At 38.6% G+C, this 19328-nt stretch overlaps 2 protein-coding genes across 9 annotated transcripts in view; one reads left to right on the plus strand and one right to left on the minus strand.

Annotated features, from left to right (window-relative positions):
• LRP11 (LDL receptor related protein 11) overlaps nucleotides 1-7537 on the plus strand; it is a 41568-nt gene extending 34031 nt beyond the window's left edge. Inside the window, exon 6 of the mRNA XM_070602939.1 lies at nucleotides 2318-7537. Coding sequence (XP_070459040.1) covers nucleotides 2318-2472 — 155 coding nt within the window. The 3' untranslated portion in view covers nucleotides 2473-7537. The remainder of the gene's footprint in view (nucleotides 1-2317) is intronic.
• Nucleotides 7538-9113: 1576 nt separating this feature from the next.
• PCMT1 (protein-L-isoaspartate (D-aspartate) O-methyltransferase) overlaps nucleotides 9114-19328 on the minus strand; it is a 53129-nt gene continuing 42914 nt past the window's right edge. For 3 of the 8 annotated variants that reach the window (XM_070602943.1, XM_070602944.1, XM_070602945.1), the window contains exon 8: nucleotides 9114-9921. In XM_070602943.1, coding sequence (XP_070459044.1) covers nucleotides 9909-9921 — 13 coding nt within the window. In that variant the 3' untranslated portion in view covers nucleotides 9114-9908. Of the gene's footprint in view, nucleotides 9922-10404; nucleotides 10487-11436; nucleotides 11581-19328 lie in introns of all 8 variants that reach the window. The other 5 variants (XR_011535507.1, XR_011535510.1, XR_011535509.1 and 2 more) reach the window with 3 other exon arrangements.

Below are 19328 nucleotides of genomic sequence, written 5' to 3' on the forward strand. Positions count from 1 at the left end.
GCTGGACGTACCCTGTCCCAAGATACTTAAATAAAAAGAGCCCCACCCCCCATCGACATACAAAGGGAAACCAGGCCTGCCCCTTGCCCCATCAGCCAGTGCCCTTTCTAGTTATTTTCTAGTTGTTACTGTTTTGAATGTCACTCCCAGTCGTGTGGACAGAATACCCAATTCATCCCCTTGGCTGGTTTCTGAGAACATTATCATGATGTGTCTTAGAAGGGGTTGGAAAATTTTAAATCTCAAATTTCCCAAAATAAAAACATTGAAGAAACCATTCCAACTACATATTGAAAAAATCTAGAATAATTTTCAGTGTTCTAGCAAGGACTTTACGGGAGATCTCATTTTCCTTGTCATCAAGGCATTAAACAGGGATCAGATGGAGAGTTCAGCAACCTCCTATCTGACTTGGCAAATGGAAAATTCCCCTGGGTTTCATGTCTGCTTCATTGTGACCCCAGCTGAACCTGAGCCAGGCTCAGGACTGGGATCTTCAACACACTCCCTTCCCTGTAGCCTGAACACCGGTGCGCATCTTTACACGAGTCACCGACATGTAGAAGGGCAGCCTTGAACCATTGTCCTGCCCTGAGCAAGCAGAAGCAGGCTCTGCGTTGGGTTCCAGTTTGTAAGAAATGGTTTGGGGTTTCTGGGGTTTCAGAAAGGGATGGCCAAAGTCTCTTTTTTTGCCCCATTCCTTTGTAACGTATCCAACTTACATGGCTGGTACAGGAGGATGAGGCGGAACCGACACCTTCAGGGCCCTGAGCCCTTTCAGAGTTTCTTCCCTCAGGGTGGCCATTAGGAGACTCTGGTAGCTACTAAGGCCCCAAACTGTCAGCCTGGAGAAATTCAGCAGTGATTCCTGACCCCTCCAGAGGGGTTTCATGTGTGCGGAACGTCTGAGCCAGCTCTAGAATCAAGTTCTAGACTGTTGGTTTATCACTGGTGTCTGTGTTTCACAATTCTCTGTGGGAATACCAGCCTCACCCCAAACTTTGTTTGGTACCCAACAGTCATTAATACACTTTCCCGATCCCCTCCTCCTGTGCCCAGACACTTCCAGACTGTTCCTGAGAGTCTTGTTCAGGAACCTTGTTCAAGTCCAGACTTGAAGTCATTATAAAATGAGTTCCTTTGCCTTTTGGAGGAGTGCAGTACCATCGTGGTTCTGGAGCTGCACTGTCTGGGGCCATATCCCAGCTCCAGCGCTTACCATATGAACTGCCCTCCAGGCTTACATGAGTCACTTAACTCTTGATGCCTTAGTTCCTCCTTTGTAAAGCGGGGATGATGATAGTGCCAATTCCTATGGTGGTTGTGAGAATTACAGGATTTCAGCTGGAAAGCACTTGGAACAGTGCTAGCATCTTTAGCGTTAGCTTATTATCTTTGATTACTTTGAGTACTTACTTTGGTGTTGGACACATGGTTCTTAATGCAGAATGAATGAATAAATCAAAGAAAATGTTATAGAATCAACTTATGCAATGGAGAGTTTTGCTCCTCTGGTTCCACCACTTGGCAAGACCCCTGCAGCTAAAAATAGCTCCACCATCTCATCTCCAAGCCAGGCCTGACAAGGAGTAGACAGACTAAGAATAGAGCCTGCTGAGCTGATAAAAAAGACTCATCTGGAGCACCCCGTCCCTTCCCGACTCCTGCAGGCCTCCCAAGCTGGCCTCTAGTCTGGGGGTCTAGGACCAATCCCACAGGAAAAACCCTGTGAAGGATAACTAGAGATATTTTTCCCTGACTACCCTTAGTCAAAATTACACCAGCATATTTTGAAGTTAGTTTTCAACAATGGTGCTACTGGCTGAGAGTAGGTTCCCTGGATTTAGGAAAGGAAATAAATTTCTTAAAGCCCTAACAAGAACACGAAATCAGGAGTTAGTCCATAGTCATTTCATGAATCCATAAATGTAATCTGTGACTACAGCGGAAGAATATCCCATGGTCACAGTATCCTTGCAGTTTTCCATTTACAGAGTGTCTGTTACAGTTGGATATAAGGGTGAACCGACTGTTAACATTTGTACCCACTGACGCTATACAAATTTTGTAGGGACCTGGTAAAGAATCTGGTTTTAAAGCAGTCTCAGTCTGGGACCTAGACCTGCAATTTACAAGCTCTGTGCTCTTAGGCCAATTACTTTCCTTCTCTGCACCTCAGTTAATCTGCAAAATGGTGGCAATACAGGGGCCTACTTGAGCTGTTCAGATTAACCGTGCGTGCACACGCCATCACTTATCAACGGTGGTGTTACTGTTCCTCCTCACTGACCTGCCCTCCCTTCTCGCCTTCTCACAGGTGCAGTGCTCCCCCTGGCCCTGGGTCTGGCCATCACCGCTTCGCTGCTTCTCATGGTCGCCTGCCGACTCCGACTGGTGAAACAGAAACTTAAAAAAGCTCGTCCCATTACATCTGAGGAGTCTGACTACCTCATAAATGGGATGTATCTGTAATAAGCATAGTTATATAGCTGGGGCCAAGGACATGTTTCACTTATAATTTATACATATATTGGGTTCTGGATATTTACCACCTTTTTTGTTTCTAACTGGGCTAAGAAAACTGAAAACCCAGAAGATTCTGCAAATCCCAAACCTTTGTTTTTATTTATCCTAGAAAGATTTTCCTTGGGAAGTATGTGAAATATTTTGAAATTTAGAGAGGAGTCCATATGATTAAAGACTTTCTCAAAGCTAATTCTGATTTATGTAAGCTGTCACTGAAAATGGAAATTTGTAGTCAACCAAGGCAGAAAATTCAGTACCTCAAGCGATGGCCTTAGACTGGCAGTGCTGACCCTTTACTTTTTAGAAGCCCAGATGGGCCCCTGGCAACCCTGGACCACGTTATGCACAGCTTTCCCTGGTTCTGTGGGTCTCCTATTCCTCACTTTAAGCTTCCAATGCTCTCCTTTGTTTTCTCCCTTCAAAACCTGCTCTGAGAACAGACCTCAAATGAGTTTACACCCTCAGCGAGATGCTACCTATGGCTGGAATACCTGAATTATAAACCTTAGGAACAGGTCAGTGAGGTCGCAGGGCAAGTCAAAGGGGGTTCTTCCCAGGGCCTCTGACTACATGTCATGTAGGTGGCTGCCTCATTAGGCTGCCCTGTAGGAGAAAAAACCCAGACTTTGGGTCGCAAATAGCTCTAACATGGTCATGAAGTGAGAAGGAAATCAAAGTGGAAGCGGAGAACCTGGCAGGTCAAACATGTTAACAGAAACTCAGCTGAGGGCAAAGCGAGCAAGGAGGATGCTGAGTTCTTTCTCTTGTCTACTCGACACTGCCCGACGACCCAGAACACAGTAGCTCATTCATACAGTCCCTAGTTTGCAACATGAGTCTGTGTTGATGGAAAAGAAAAATGCATTCAAATTGAAAAACAGAAGAGTGAGTGGATTTCTGGGTATAGCTTTTGTGAAAAATGTCACGTTTAAGTATCAGCAGGTTCTTTTACCCAATGAATGAGCCAGTTTTCCCCATTATTTACTTAATGCTGTAAAATGTCATAATGTGTAATCAGCGACTGCCACACTTACGTATTCCCAGAGCATAGGCAGTTTTGCACAAATTCACCTTTAGAGAAAACCGGCATCTAGCTTAGCATCTTTTCCCTTTTAATATGTAGGATTTTAAAGGCAAATTATTCCCATCACCACTTAATGCCGGGATTTAACACATTCTAGAAATTATTCTACTATGAGGAATGTATAGCGTGGTGCCTGTCTACATTCACATGATGTTCCTGTTTACATAATATGGTTTTTTTTTACCATAAGTGGCAAATCTTTTACAATACGTGAAAACACTCTAGAACCCTTTATTTTCAGACTGAAGCTGAGGTATGTTGTTCCTTTAGCAAAGGGTTTAGTTTGGGTCAGAGATACAATAGAATGCATTAACAAATGGAAAGTTAGTCTTAGAAAAACAAAGAAATTGGTTATTTTTATTTCCTGAGAAACCCAAGCATTTTGTTGGATGTTTAGAATTGAGCAAAGATTTCAATTTCTCCTCAAGGGCATTTGGAGAGACGACTGTGTGAATGAACTCACGATGTGTGCTCTGTGATGCCGGGCAGTTTGTTTTTTATAAAAGGATGTCCCCTACAGCCATACCCAATAAAATCAAAACTGATGAGGCATGCGTTTTTCAGCACATCTTTTATACGTGAGGAAAGTAAACACAAGCTAGTATTGCTAGAGTGTTGAAATACTTGAGGAAAGCTGTCCCATATCTATCTGTACAATATTCTTTTAATAAATTGTATTTTCTTCTTAAGCCTTTTTTGACAGCTTTTTAATATAATCCCACATTGCTAATATTTAGAGCCATTACTATATTGCATGGATTTAATCCTACCAAGCCTATTTTACAAAGGAGGAAAGTAAGGACTAGAGGAGAATCAAGGTCTGCAAAACAGTTCTATTGTCAGATGGATTGAATGGGACTTTTAAAAGGGAAAGTTGTCTACAATTTACCTCTCAAACATGTCCTTGTGTTTCACATCTCTTTTCCTGAGAAAAGGCCCACCTAAACCATCGTCCTGAATACTGAAAACTTTCTTCCTTTAATTCTCAGTACAAGTCCATCCTTCCACAAGCACTTTCATATTTCAAGTCACCTGAGTATTAGTATGTCCTCCTCCATAGGAAAATAATAGTTTTTTTTCCATCTTTCTCCCACTGACTTTTCCAACTCTGGGATTTGGCTCTGTGATTCCGTCACATTCACCAGCACCTCCTTTCAGTCACTGACGGCTGTTTATGTTGCTCTTTCCCATATTTTCCCATGACCTGGACACATAGATGCTTATTTCTACTTGTTCCTCAGCATTGCTGTTCAGGGCAGATCCTTTTGATGAGCTAACCGGATTCCACCTATGGAACCGTACTGCAGTGCGGTGTGCCCCAGAACACAGGTACTGTCCTCAGCTTCACGCCATACTGAGGAGGCCACGTAACATCAGCATCTGAGCCTGAGATGCTGGCATTTGGGGCCGTGTTCAATTCCACTGTCCCCAAACCATTTCATGTTCAGTTTGCTTCCTTTTGGGATTACGCCTCTTTGTTCCTATCACAGTTACTCCATTTGTTTTCTTTTCTGGACTCCAGGTTTTCTACAACTGTTGGCATTAAAACTGAATAGGACTTTCTCACAGAAAACTGCCCCGGCTGAATAGAAAGGGAAGAGCTTAGCTTGCAGTTTTGCTGTTCAGAAATGTTCTCCCTGGCTTTTTAAGCAGCTGTGTTGCTTTTTCTTAGGTACTGGCCCCATTTTCCCAGCTCTTTTGCCCTACTCGATTCTAGTATTCTAAAGATAGTGTACATTTCAAGTTATAGCTACTTTAATGGCAAACGCATACAGATTTTTTTGGCTAAATATGAAATCACCAAGGATGAAAATAAGGTGAGACACCCCAAGGCTGAATGTGCCCAGGAACAGACTGAAGGGCTGAAATGGAGCCTCCTCCATTTACTTTATTTAGGTCTAAGTATGTCTTCATTCCTACTTATTTTAATTCTCAGATCACATCAGTTTTTAATCTTGCAGAATTGGAAAGAGATCAACTTATAATATCATTCAGCCTAAAGATCTTTTTATGAAGTTACTTCAAAACTTAGGAAACTCCTCAAAACAAATTTTATTTTAATTTTTACCAAAAAGATTAGGGAAATTTATGTTGAGTGTATAGACTTTAAAAAAAAGTTCTCTTTCATTTTCATATATCATCATTTCACATGACTGAAGACCCAAAAATCTGAATAAATCACAAGGCAGTGTTCTTATATTTAAAACAAGGCAGTTTCACAGATGAAAACAGAGACTCAGATGAATCTCTAAATATATTATCTGGAGCTTTGTATATAGAGGAATAAAGAAATCAGAACTGTGAACTATGAATCTAAGACCATGCCTTCCATTTTTTGCCAGTGAGGGGGACAGTCTGACATTCCCTGACAACACCCCTACCCATACCTTCCTGTCCTGCTTTATCTGTTGCCTACAACCTATTCGCTCAATGGAGCCAACATCCTAAAGAAGGGCAGGTCTTTTTCCCTGAAAATATCCTTTTTGCAACTGATTTAAAACTGATACAATAGTGTTAAAATGGAAATTCTGCAGGCTCTTTGATCCATAGTGTAATTTCTAGGCAAAACCCTGACGGGATCATCACCAAAAAAACAGATAAACAAATAGTGATGGCAAAAGAAATTACTCCATGTAGAGCGATCCTTCAGGGGGCACAGTGAAGTGATCAGGGCTGGAAATTCAAATACAAACGTCCTCAGCTGCCACAGGCCCCTGGATTGCTACTCTCACATATTTTAAATGTCCTCAGTATTGCCATCACCTGTCCTGTGGACAAAAACATTCTTTCTGTGATGGCCATCCTCTTGGGACAGTCCACCTGAGCATGAGTTCTTCGGACTCGGCAGCCCCTAGAACTTCCCCTTGTTAGGAAAGGAAGTGAAGGGAAAGAGAGAGAGGACGGGAGGGAGGGAGGGAGTCACCAGCCCAGTACAGCATCCTAGGGGAACCAAAGTCAAGAGTCCTGGCCCAAACAATACAAACTCAGCTAAAAAGATGCAGCCTAAAGTGGGGAACCAAAATTACTGTTGTAGCAATGATATTAGAAAGATTAAGGACAAGGAAATGATCAGACTTGTTTTCCTTATTATTATATTATAATACACAAACACGAACGTCCTTGGCCCCAGAGGCAGCCAGTTTTCTTTAAGCAGGAATTTTTACTGGCATTGTATTTGAGCCACACTTTAAGTATGATGGGGACAAAAAATTGTCATCCTCCTGAAAAAGGGTAGGAGAAATCAGGAGAGATAAAACTGAAATCTGATCAGAACTCATTTGTTTTACTGAGTATAGTTCTTTAAGAACACAATAAGCTGTGGGAAATGATGATTTATATCCTGCAAGAATTTTAGCACTTACCTAAAATAAGTTATTGGCCTTGAGAACTCCATTTAGGACATTTTTTGAATTACCCATGTTAGTTACTTCATTTACAACCCTAGTATTGAATTACCACAGTCATATGAGTTCTTTAGTGCCATACCAAACTACTGGAAAATTTGTTAACATTTAGCTGAAAACCAGAAACACCCATCTCTATAATGAAACAAAATTGAGGAGCTTTAATCCTTGGCTGACAATCAGATGCCGAAAATAGCTTTGAAGAATTCATGAGTATTACGTTACTACTAAAAAATGTTATACTATTTTACATGAATTTTTAAGATGCCTTAGTATAGGTACCTTATAGTCAATTTAAAACGTGTAATCGACTTTTTCTGAAAAAAGCAGTGTCTGTAAAAGGGTAAGGGATTTTAAATATTTTTCCAATGTTAATGTATTATTTGCCCCCAAATGTCATTTTTTTCAAATGTTACTGGTTGAGAAAGAGTTGAAACTTTCATTAGAAACTGGAATTATTTTCAACTTTTGAGAGCTAGATTTGGCTTTAATAAAATCAAATCTGTAAAAAAAAAAAAAAAAACCCACCTTGTTTCAATGAGATCTCACTAGACTGGAATTTTTTAAAATATTTTCATTATTGTCCTTCATATTATATAAAGGAATCACTTCTATTAAGGAAAAGTGAAACAGTAAAATATTTTAGAAATTATGAATACTAAAGATTAATGAGACATTTCTTATCTCTGACCAACACATACTTTCAACTCTCAAAGAGAAAAGCTCTTAGACCTAGTAGAAATTATTTCCATCTCTATCCACTTACTGATGCTCCCTTAAACTCCATTCCTGTTTATTCAACAGTTAAGTTTTTTGTTTTTTTTAAGATTTTATTTTTTCCTTTTTCTCCCCAAAGCCCCCAGTACATAGTTGTATATTCTTCGTTGTGGGTCCTTCTAGTTGTGGCATGTGGGATGCTGCCTCAGCGTGGTTTGATGAGCAGTGCCATGTCCGCGCCCAGGATTCGAACCAACAAAACACTGGGCCGCCTGCAGCGGAGCGCGCAAACTTAACCACTCAGCCACGGGGCCAGCCCCCAACAGTTAAGTATTTTAATTCACAAAAGTGTAAAGGCCTAGAGCAGCACTTGGCCCAGCACTTGACTGCACCGAGCAGGTGGCACTTAGTCTGTCCCATCAGATTTATAAACTGTCCCCGCGACCAGTCTGCACACTCCTGGAGCGGAGGAGCCTTCTTCCATCCCCAAGACAGAACAAAGGGATTTACATATAATAAAATATTGGTGACGGCTATGAAGGATACAGACTAGTGGAGAAGTTTAAGAATTAATTTAAAGTCTTAAAGAATACCTGACCTTTGAAACTACTTCAAACGACACTGAGTCCTGGACCAAAAGGGTTCATGGCCTGGGTCCAGAAGCAGTACCACAACAGCAAGCTGAAGCTGGCAATGAACTTAAACTCACAGCTTTTGGCTAGCAACAAATGCTAGCTTCCTGTGTCTAAGACCTTGCCCAAGAAGAGACAGTAGCGAAAAGATGTATGCATCATTTTTAAGCCATTTTTAAAGTAGTCACGTTTCACACTTGAAGAGGTGGGGAGAGGGCCTAAACCCTCACTGAGGATCTCCGTGTCGGAAGCACACGCACCTGCAGACAGCAGAGGAAAGGGCTTCTATTTCAAGTTCTAGCGTCCTTAAACAAACTAAGATCCTATTATAAAAGGCATAAAACTACAACATTTAAACTGATCCCAAAGTGCTACTGCCTTCTTAGAAACTCATTTTACAATCATTATATTAATAAATCTATTTATAGGTGAGAGATGGGTTTTGGTAAATTTATGCGCAAGCCTGTCCTTCCCTGACGTTAAGTCAATTCATTCACTCACTCATTCAGCATTTACAGTATGTCTACAAGAGGACAAGCCCTATGTTAGGCAAAGAAAAATGATAAATGAGGTGTAGTTCTTGTCCTCAAGAAACGCAGTCACATTCTGCAAACGTACACTTGGATTAACGCTGTTGACCTACTAAGAGTTCATGTAGCCGAGCAACAGAGACACAGCTTCTCCTCTGCGATCGCAGCCGTCGGGTCTGGCGGACACGCAGTTCTTCTTCTACATCAAACACGCTGAAGCCTCTGTACTTTCAACTTTATTTGGCAAAGCAGCACTGCATAAACTGTTCAGTAGCTAGGACACAGCTTACACAGCAGGGTAAATTCATGTACATTATCAGCAGCAAATCAGAAAGAGAAAAACAACACTGAGCTACGGGTCTCCTATAATTTTTAAAGAGAGAAAGAAGAACTATGTCAATTATGTCCAATCTGAACAGCTGAGTGTTTTAAGAGACATCGCTGGCCATCTTCCTAAGTTTTAATATTTACAAACGCTTAGTTGTAAGGTAACGAAGCAGCTGATTGTATCTACAACATGCTACTCTATGACACCACATCAAAAGCTTTAAAAAAGGAAGCTCATCTCTATTTTCTTAGTAGCATCTAACAGACGTCCAAAAACCAAGAATCGAAACTTGTGAATGGTGGTGTTATCTGATGCACGAAAGCGATCTGATAAATTCATATTGGAACAGAATTAAGTGTCTAAGAAAAGAAAAACCACTCCTCAAAATCAATTCACAAACTAAGTTGTCCATTTTGCAGAAGCCCTTTTTTTAATATTTTAAAGTAAAACGCAGGCGTGTTAAAGTAATAATACACGGACTTATCCTTTGCATCCCTCCTCTACCAATTTGGCTTCTGTGCCTCTTTGAAGAATTAGAAACCCTACAAAACCACACATTTTCATGCTGAAAATAATAGTGTAACAAAGTCGAAAACAAGCTGTGATGTTGTTGGTTTTCAAAAAGCTCTGAGGACTGAGATGAGCAATCCACTGTAATATTATATACTGGTCAAGCTGATGTTGCTTTTACAGTTCGTCCCTGAGGGGAAAAAAGAGAGAAATATGTAAGTAGGAGTTATATACTGCAAAACTTGGCTTTCTAATAGTTTAGGCACACTATTAAATCAGTAAAAATACACCAAGCAATATATTATTTTTTAAAAAAAGAACAAACAAAGCAAAAATGGAAGTCAGCCATTCAAGCGTCTCTCATGCTACTCCAGAATGAAGTATGGAACCTAAAGGGCTGGAATTCTTTGTTTTTTAATTCTAACGAGAACATTCTTCAAGACCAAAAAATTAAGAGAAGTTATAACTTTTAGACCTAGGATCTTGCTAATACTATTTATTTTAAAATGATGACTTGAGTATTTAGAGTTCAAATAATTTTTTATAGTTGCATTCACAAAACTGGACAAAAATTTAGTCTTTTGCTTAGAGTATCTGTTAGCAATTGTTGAGTGGGTCAATCTCAACCCAAACTCTTTGGGAGAAAAAAGCATCATCTGTAGATATAATATACCTGGTCAGCTGATTTCATAAGGCAGCTTTATCAGCTCCAAAAGAAACCATTCGCTCAGCCAGGTGCAGCACTGTACCAGCCACTGCCAGTGAGAGGAAGGAAGGAGTAAAAACGCAGTCTAAAATAAGTTGTATGATATACAAATCATACCTCAATAAAGCTGTTAAAGTGAAAAAATAAAGCCACCAGAAAAGCCTAAAAGCTTCATATTTGAGGGGAATCTGAGTGGCAAAAATATTAAATACTCAAGTACTTTAGTGGTAAAGAAGTGTGACGTTTGCAACTAAATCTCAAATGATTCAAGAAAAAATATTACATATATAGAGGGAGAGAGAGAAAGAGGGAGTGAGAAAGCAAATGTGGAAAAATATCAATAACTTGTAATTCTGGGTGAAGAGATTCAAGAGTTCTTTGTACTATTCTTGCAATTTGCTTATAATAAAAATTAAGATAAAAAATTTTTTTAAGTTGTTAAAATAAATTTGAAGGGAAGGTAAATAAAGAGCTAAAATTTTCCAGGTAAGTGATGAATTAAGCAATTATCAGACAATATGCTTTTTTTAAAAACCTGAATTTTGTAAATTGTGCAAGAAAATATTTTAAAAATTACTTCTCCCACAAGCTGCCTTCATCATACAGCACTGAATTATCTGTTAAATGATAAATTATCAGTTCTGGTTCCTCTAAATATATTCTTCTAAGTAATTTAAGTACTAAAATTCTCACAGAACAGCTGTTACTTAAGTTCATGTAAGCATTAAAATATTTAATCTTCAAAGAGTTCACTTGCAAAGTGCTCTTTTCATAAATTAAATTCACTTGTGCTTTTTAAAATATGAAGATACTATTGTTGTTTTTCAAATAATTTACATTTTATTTACCTGTTGCAAGGCATTAAGGATATTGTAAATAAATATCCTTATTGCCCAACAACATAGTACCACATTTCCAAATATCCTCTCCATTTAAAAATTTTTTTCAAAAAGGAAAAGGATAAAAACTCCCAATAAACTGGGTGTAGAGGGAACGTACCTCAACATAACAAAGGCCATATATGACAAGCCCACAGCTAACATCATACTCAACGGTGAAAAGCTGAAAGCTTTTCCTCTAAGATCAGGAACAAGACAAGGATGCCCACTCTCGCCACTTTTATTCAACATAGCACTGGAAGTCCTAGCCAGAGCAATTAGGCAAGAAAAAGAAATAAAAGGCATCAAAATCGGAAAAAAAGAAGTAAAACTGTCTCTTTTTGCAGATGACATGATATTATATATAGAAAACTCTAAAGACTACCAAAAAAATGTTAGAACTAATAAACTAATTCAGTAAAGTTGCAGGATACAAAATCAATATAAAAAAATCAGTTGTGTTTCTATACACTAATAACGAACTATCAGAAAGCAATTAAGAAAACAATCCCATTTACAATTGTATCAAAAACAATAAAATACCTAGGAATAAATTAACCAAGAAGGTGAAAGATCTCTACACTGAAAACTACAAGCCATTAATGAAAGACATTGAAGAACACACAAATAAATGAAAAGAAATTCCGTGCTTATGGATTGGAAGAATTAATATTGTTAAAATATCCATGCTTCCCAAAGCAGTCTACTGATTCAATGAAATCCCTATCAAAATTCCCATGGCATTTTTTCACAGAAATAAAACAAACAGTCCTAAAATTTGTATAGAACCACAAAAGACCCCAAATAGCCAAAGCAATCTTTAGAAAGAAGAACAAGCTGTCATCACAATTTCTGATTTCAAACTCTATTACAAAGCTATAGTAATCAGAACAGTATGGTGCTGGCAAAAAAACAGACACATAGGTCAATGGAAGAAAATAGAGAGCCCACAGATAAACTCACACATATACAATCAATAATTAAGGAGCCAAGAATGCACAAGGGGTAAAGGATAGTCTCGTCAATAAATGCTGTTGGAAAAACTGGATAGCCACATGCAAAAGAATGAAACTGAATCTCTATCTTACACTATACACAAAATTAACTCAAAATGGATTAAAGGCTTGAACCTAAGACCTGAAACCGTAAAACTCAACTTATTGTTGTAATCATTTTGTAAGATATACATAGATCAAATCATTATGTTGTACATCTAAAAAAATACAATGCTATATGTCAATTATATCTCACTAAAACTGGAAAAAATTATGTTGTAAAAAAGTGTTTAATGATGTGGAACCATGTTATTAAAGGATAAAAGGAGATTAAAAAATAGTGCTACTGTATGATCTCAGGATTACAAAAGAGATGTATATAGATCTATGGATAAAAGAGTGAAAAAATATCTACCAAAATGTTAACAATGGTTATCTCTGGGTTCTGAGATGATGGATGGTTTTTATTTTATTCTTTGTACTTTTTTCTATCTTTACAATGCACATGGCATTACTTTGGTAGTTAGGGACAGTATTCTTAAAGATAAATTGAAGGAAATGTACAGCAGTAAAAAAAAATAGTTAAGAAGAAGAAATTAAGTTTATAGACCTGAATTTTAAGGATGCCAAGGAAAACCAAAAGTTTGCTGCCAGTGCATGCATAACATTGTCACATCCTAAGACTCCAAAATCCATAAAACTTTCAACTTATTAATTTTTCCTAAAGTTCAAGCTTCTACATAACCACATCTTTCTTTATCTGACTGACATGCATGGCACATTTACAATAAAAAGGAGTATGTCCTAAATTTCTAGAAGGGCTCTTTAAAATTGCTATATATGTGCTAAACATATTCATTAGGTTAATAACTGTATATACTGATGATTTTATAATATATAATTGTACATAATTTATTAGGTTAATAACTCTAAGCTACTAACATTTAATATTGTATATTCTTTATCAAGAACAAATGAAAAGATGTAGCATCAGGAAATAACAATCAACATTCATGAATGTTTTCTAATTAATGGGTTTTCCAAGGTAATAAAAGCTTTGTACAATTCACTTTGTACAAAGTATTATGAGAGACATAAAAAGAATTCCAAAAGCAACAGAACATATCCCTGCCTTTAAGGATATAAAATATGTCATAATGCTGTAACATATGTGAAGAAATTAAAACGGAACAATACAGAATGATACGGAACAGAGGATCAAACGGATACTCTAGGACCTCCACTGCCAATCCTAGAAATGCCCAACCAACTCATAACACCTCACTTCAAGGAGACACTGATAAAGCGTTTATGGAATGAGAACCCTGAAACATCCCTGTTTCACAACCCAGAGATGGACTTATTCCATTGACACTGTGGCTATTAAAAGCAAAAATAAAACTTACCAGAAGATTAACAAAATATTGATTTCTACATATAAAAAATACAAACTTAAAAAGTATTAAGAGTTTACGAAGCAACTAATACAATTCTTACAAGTCCATAGTCACGAAGCTCATACTACAGATTCCAGGTCTGTGGCCTCTACCTCTCCCCTTTGATTAACCCACCATAATCCAAGCATAAGGAGACATAAGTCTACAGTCATGTTTCAGGCTTCATCTGGCAACAGAATTCAGCATACCCACTGGTCCTCCTTTTTTCCATATAGTTTCTATCATACTCCTCAGAGCGCACGGCAACTAGTGTGGACCCCTCAGGAAGAGCAGGATGGGAAGCTGAGACAAGAAGAGTCATAGGAAAGGACTAGGATGAGGTGTTAAATTAACCCTGAAGAAAATCTGAAAGAACAGAAATCATCTAGCCCGGCAAGAAACTGACTAAGGAGCTTTTCAGATGATAATGCCCAAATGTGGGATGGGCACTTAGAAAACAGTAAGCGACTCGTCTCAACCACATTCCATCCTTATTACCGCTGCCTTAATTCAGGCCACCATCATTTCGCCCCTGACTGGCTACAACCACCTCCTGTTTCTGACTCTAGTTCTGTCCCTTAGCAATCTGCTCTATAACACAGCCAGAGTGATCATTCTGAAATGTGATTCTGATCACTTCCCTGCTTGGCTTCAGCACTTCAATTGCTCCCTACTGCCCTCAAGGCAGAGTCTAAACACACTACACTCTAACTGCCTGCTTGTCTGGTCTTTGGATTTTTTTGGTCTCCCACGTGACTGCAAGTTCCAGGAGAATGGTCAGTTTCAAATTCACAGCTGTGTACGCCCAGCCCTAGTACAGTCCGGACACAGTGGGAAAACACATGCTTGTTGAATTAATAAATGCATTAAAAAAGTCTTCACACTGAAAAATATTGAACAAATTTAACAACAGGACAAAGTTCCCAATAAAAATATTAAATGCAATCTAAAATAAACACATTTTTTTCTGTCAAGAACAGTTTTAGATTGGCCTGAAGGGGACAGAAATACAGCACACAAAAACTAGATGGCCTCTCAAATCTAGCCCGGACGAAAATTTTAAATGAAGCAGGGGTATGTGCTGCAGGAGGAGCACACGGGGAGGAGGAGGTGGAGAGAGTCATCTCAGACCACATCTGCCACAGGGCCCCTTCCCCTCTGACTTTCGGTTAAGTAAGTCTGGCCCACAGGATGCCCGGGCAGAGAGACGGGGCCAGGGCAAGAGAAAATTGAGGCGATTCATAGATCAGCTGCTTCCCTCTATCACGACAACCCCCATCAGGGACCACACTCCCTCCCCCACCCCCCATTTCCCTCTGCTGTCTCTGCTCCCATGGCTTCCAGTGAAATTTCTTCCTCCTTTTAAGGCCTAGAGTGGTAACAGCTTCCCACTATTCCCTGGGTGTCCCCGTTCCCTGATTATGTCAACATCCTTTACTGGTTCGCATAATCTTTCTCATATTTCTCTGAATACTCCTTTCATTAAAATCACTTCAAAATCCTAGCTAAGCATATTTTCTGTTTCCTGCCTGGACCCTGACTGATGGTTTATGAACACAAATAGAAATACAGCCATTCGCCAGATAATACTTCAACATTTTGGTCAACGACAGCCCACATATACAATGTGGTCCCATAAGATCAGTACCACAGAGCCTACGTGTGTAGGAGGCTGTACCATCTAGGTTTGTGTAAGTGCACTCTGTGATGTTCGCACGATGAGGAAATCACCTGACGACACATTTCTTAGAATGTATCCCTGTCGTTAAACAATGCATGACTGTGGCAGATTAACGTCTCCCCAGAATTTCAATTAACTGTTGATGTTTTACCCTTTCAAATATCTTATTGTCTAGTAATTTCTTTCAGTACAAAATTTTTTAATTGTGGCAGTTGTTTTTCTCCAAGTTGGTTTCCAGATTTTGTTTCACTTTTATATTGTTTAAACTTCAAGATTTACAATCAAGTAATTGATTATCTTTATAATTAGAACTGCATCTTTGGATGTAGGCAAATGTGTTTGAACAAATACACAGCAAATCTACAATTAAAAAAATTAGAAAGTCCTCCTAGCATAACTAGAGAAAAGTTTCCAATGATGCAAACATGAAAAATTGCTTAATGTTTTAAAAAGCTTAAGACCAAAAAGAAAAATAAGCATATATACATTTAAATATTTGGTAAATGACTGAATAATTGCCCATAAATTTAAAAATTATTCTAAATTTAAAACAAATAGTTTTATCAGAGGTGGATCCAGGTGTTGTAGAGACCTAAAGCTTAGATAATTATATAATTCACCTGTTTGTGAAGGGGGGGAAAAACAAAAGACTGAAAACAAGACTATGCTTATAACTTGAGGTATAAGGCCAGGTAGGACCCTACACCAGTGAGGGTCCGGAAGCTGAAGTTTCATTAGCTTAACGGTAAATCCACTTCTAGTTATAAAAACAAAAGGCCTTTTTGTAATTCCTTCATCACTAAATTATAGGTAGAATGTTCGATACTAACATTTATTATATATGAAGAGAAAAACAAAACTTATTAATGAAAATTTGAACTCTTGACCTCAAATTCCAGTAATTTTAGTGATGTTTGCCCCTTTTATACAATAGGAATCATACAATTATGTAATGGTATAACCATACTAGAAGCAAAGTGAAGGAAGGTCCTAATTACTTGTTAATAACTATATCTGATTCTAATTGACAAGACTGTTATCTTTTTATATTATTTTTTTAAGAAGTGGCTGAGGGAGTGACATCAGCATCATGGCGGAGTGAGCTCTCCCCATAAACTCTCCCCTGTAAGATATAATGAAAAGGACATTCATATTCCAACAGGGGACATCCACACAATACAAATGATGTCTGAGAGACCCACATAGCCATATGTTGGAAGGTGGAGGTACTGGAGACCCCCTCCCCACAAGGAACCGGAACGAGGTGCGAGAATTCTTCTCTTCCTCCCTGAAGGGCAGCAACCCAGGGACGGCACATGACTCTGAGGAAAGGGGGGAGGGAATAGCCCTCCATGAGAACACCATCCCTCTCCAAGGTCCCTCACAGCCCAGGGGAAAGCCCCCACACAGAGGTGACTAGCTATCGCAGGGGCATCTTCAGGAAGTTAACACCCAAGGAGAGCAGAGCAAGGGCAGAGTGAGAAGTCCCTGCGATTGTGCAAGAGAAAGAAAGTGCCCCTCACCCCAACCCGGCACCCCATAGAGTACCTGGGAGCTGTGAAGAGGATTACAGTGGGCTCAGAATAAACAGCTCTTGACCCCCACCCAGAGGCGGCAGGTGTAAGTGGCAATCAAATACTACCACAATGCAGAAGCACAAATACATGCCGCCTACCAGTATGAAAAAATACATCAAATCTCCAGACCAGAAGGAAAATGACAAGTACCCAGAAATCAATCCTGAAGGCACAGAAATCTGTAATCTAAATGACAGAGAATTCAAAATAGTTATCATAAAAAGAACTCCATGAGTTCTAAGAAAATGCAGATAGTTCAGTGAATTCAGGACCTACTTCACAAAAGAGATTGCAACTATAAAGAAGAACCAATCAGAAATATTGGAGATGAAAAACACAATGGATGAGATAAAAAAGGATACGGATTCTCTGAACAATAGAGCTGATATTATGGAGGAATGAATCAGCAATACTGAGGACAGAAATACAGAAACGTTCCAGATGAAGGTGGAAAGACAACTAAGACTAAAAAGAAAGGAAGAAATTCCCCAAGAAATATCCAATTCAATTAGGAAATGCAACATAAGGATTATAGGCATTCCAGAGGGAGGAAGAGAAGGAAAATGGTGCAGAAAGCTTGTGCAAAGAAACAATAGCAGAGAACTTCCCAAATCTGGGCAAGTAGCTAGAAATCCATTGATAGAGACCAACAGATCCCCTAACCATATCAATGTAAAAAGACCTACTGCAAGGCATATAGTAGTGACACTGGCAAAAGTGAATGACAAAGAAAAAATACTAAGGGCAGCAAGGCAGAGAAAAATAACTTGCAAAGCAACCCCTATCAGGCTTTCAGTAGATTTCTCAGCAAAAACCTTAGAGGCTAGGAGAGAGTGGAATGATATATGCAAATCTTGGAAAGACAAAAACCTTCAGCCAAGAACACTCTATCCAGCAAAAGTATCCTTCAGATATGATGGAGAAATAAAAACTTTCCCAGATAAACAAAAGCTAAGGGAGTTCATCACCACAAAACCTCCCTCCCCTTACAAGAAATCCTCAAGAAGGCCCTCATGCCTTAACAAACAAGAGAAATTGCAAATAAGCAATCTCAAAATACACCTGACAGATTTAGAAAAAGAAGAACAAACAAGGCCCAAAGTCAGCAGAAGGAGGGAAACAATAAAAATCAGAGCAGAAATAAATGAAATTGAAACAAAAAAGACAGTAGAAAGGATCAATGAAACAAAGAGCTAGTTCTTTGAGAAGATACACAAAACTGACAAACCCTTGCTCAGACTCACAAAGAAAAAAAGAGAGAAAGTGCAAATAAATAAAATTAGAAATGAAAGAGGAGAAATTACAATAGATATCACAGAAATATAAAAGATTATAAGAGAATACTATAAAAACTATACGGCAACAAATTGGACAACCCAGAAGAAATGGATAAATTCTTAGACTGTTACAACCTCCCAAAGTTGAATCAAGAAGAAACAGATACTCTGAACAGACCAATCACAAGTAAAGACATTGAAACAGTAATCAAAAACGTCCCAAAAAATAAAAGTCCAAGACCAGATGGCTTCCCCAGAGAATTCTACCAAATATTCAAAAAAGACTTAAGACTTATCCTTCTCAAACTACTCAGAAAAATTAGGGAAGATGGAGCACTTCCTAACACATTCTACAAGGCCAACATCACCCTGATACCAAAGCCTGACAAGGACAACACAAAAAAGGAAAACTACAGGCCAATATCGCTGATGAACATACATGCAAAAATCCTCAACAAAATACTGGCAAATCAATTACAGCAATACATCAAAAAGATCATACACCATGATCAAGTGGCATTTATATAAGGGACACAGGGATGGTTCAACATCCACATATCAATCAATGTGATACACTACACTAAAAAAATGAGGAATAAAAACCACATGATCACCTCAATAGACAAAGAGAAAGCATTTGACAAAATCCAACCTCGATCTATGATAAAAACTCTTAACAAAATGGGGATAGAAAGAAAGTACCTCAACATAATAAAAGCCATATATGACAAAGCCACAGCCAACATCATACTCAATGGGGGAAAACTGAGCACCATCCATCCCTCTGAGAATAAGAACAAGACAAGAGTGCCCACTCTCACCACTCTTATTCAACATTGGAGGTTTTGGCCAGAGCAATTAGGCAAGAAAAAGGAGTAAAAGGAATCCAAATAGGAAATGAAGAAGTGAAACACTCAGTGTTTGCAGACATGATTTTATATATGCTAAAGAATCCACCAGAAAACTATCAGAAATAATCAACAACTACAGTAAAGTTATAGGGTACAAAATCAACTTACAAAAATCAGTTGCATTTCTATACTCTAA

This window comes from Equus przewalskii, chromosome 32 (assembly GCF_037783145.1).
Source record: "Equus przewalskii isolate Varuska chromosome 32, EquPr2, whole genome shotgun sequence".
Classification (NCBI taxonomy): Eukaryota; Metazoa; Chordata; class Mammalia; order Perissodactyla; family Equidae; genus Equus; species Equus przewalskii.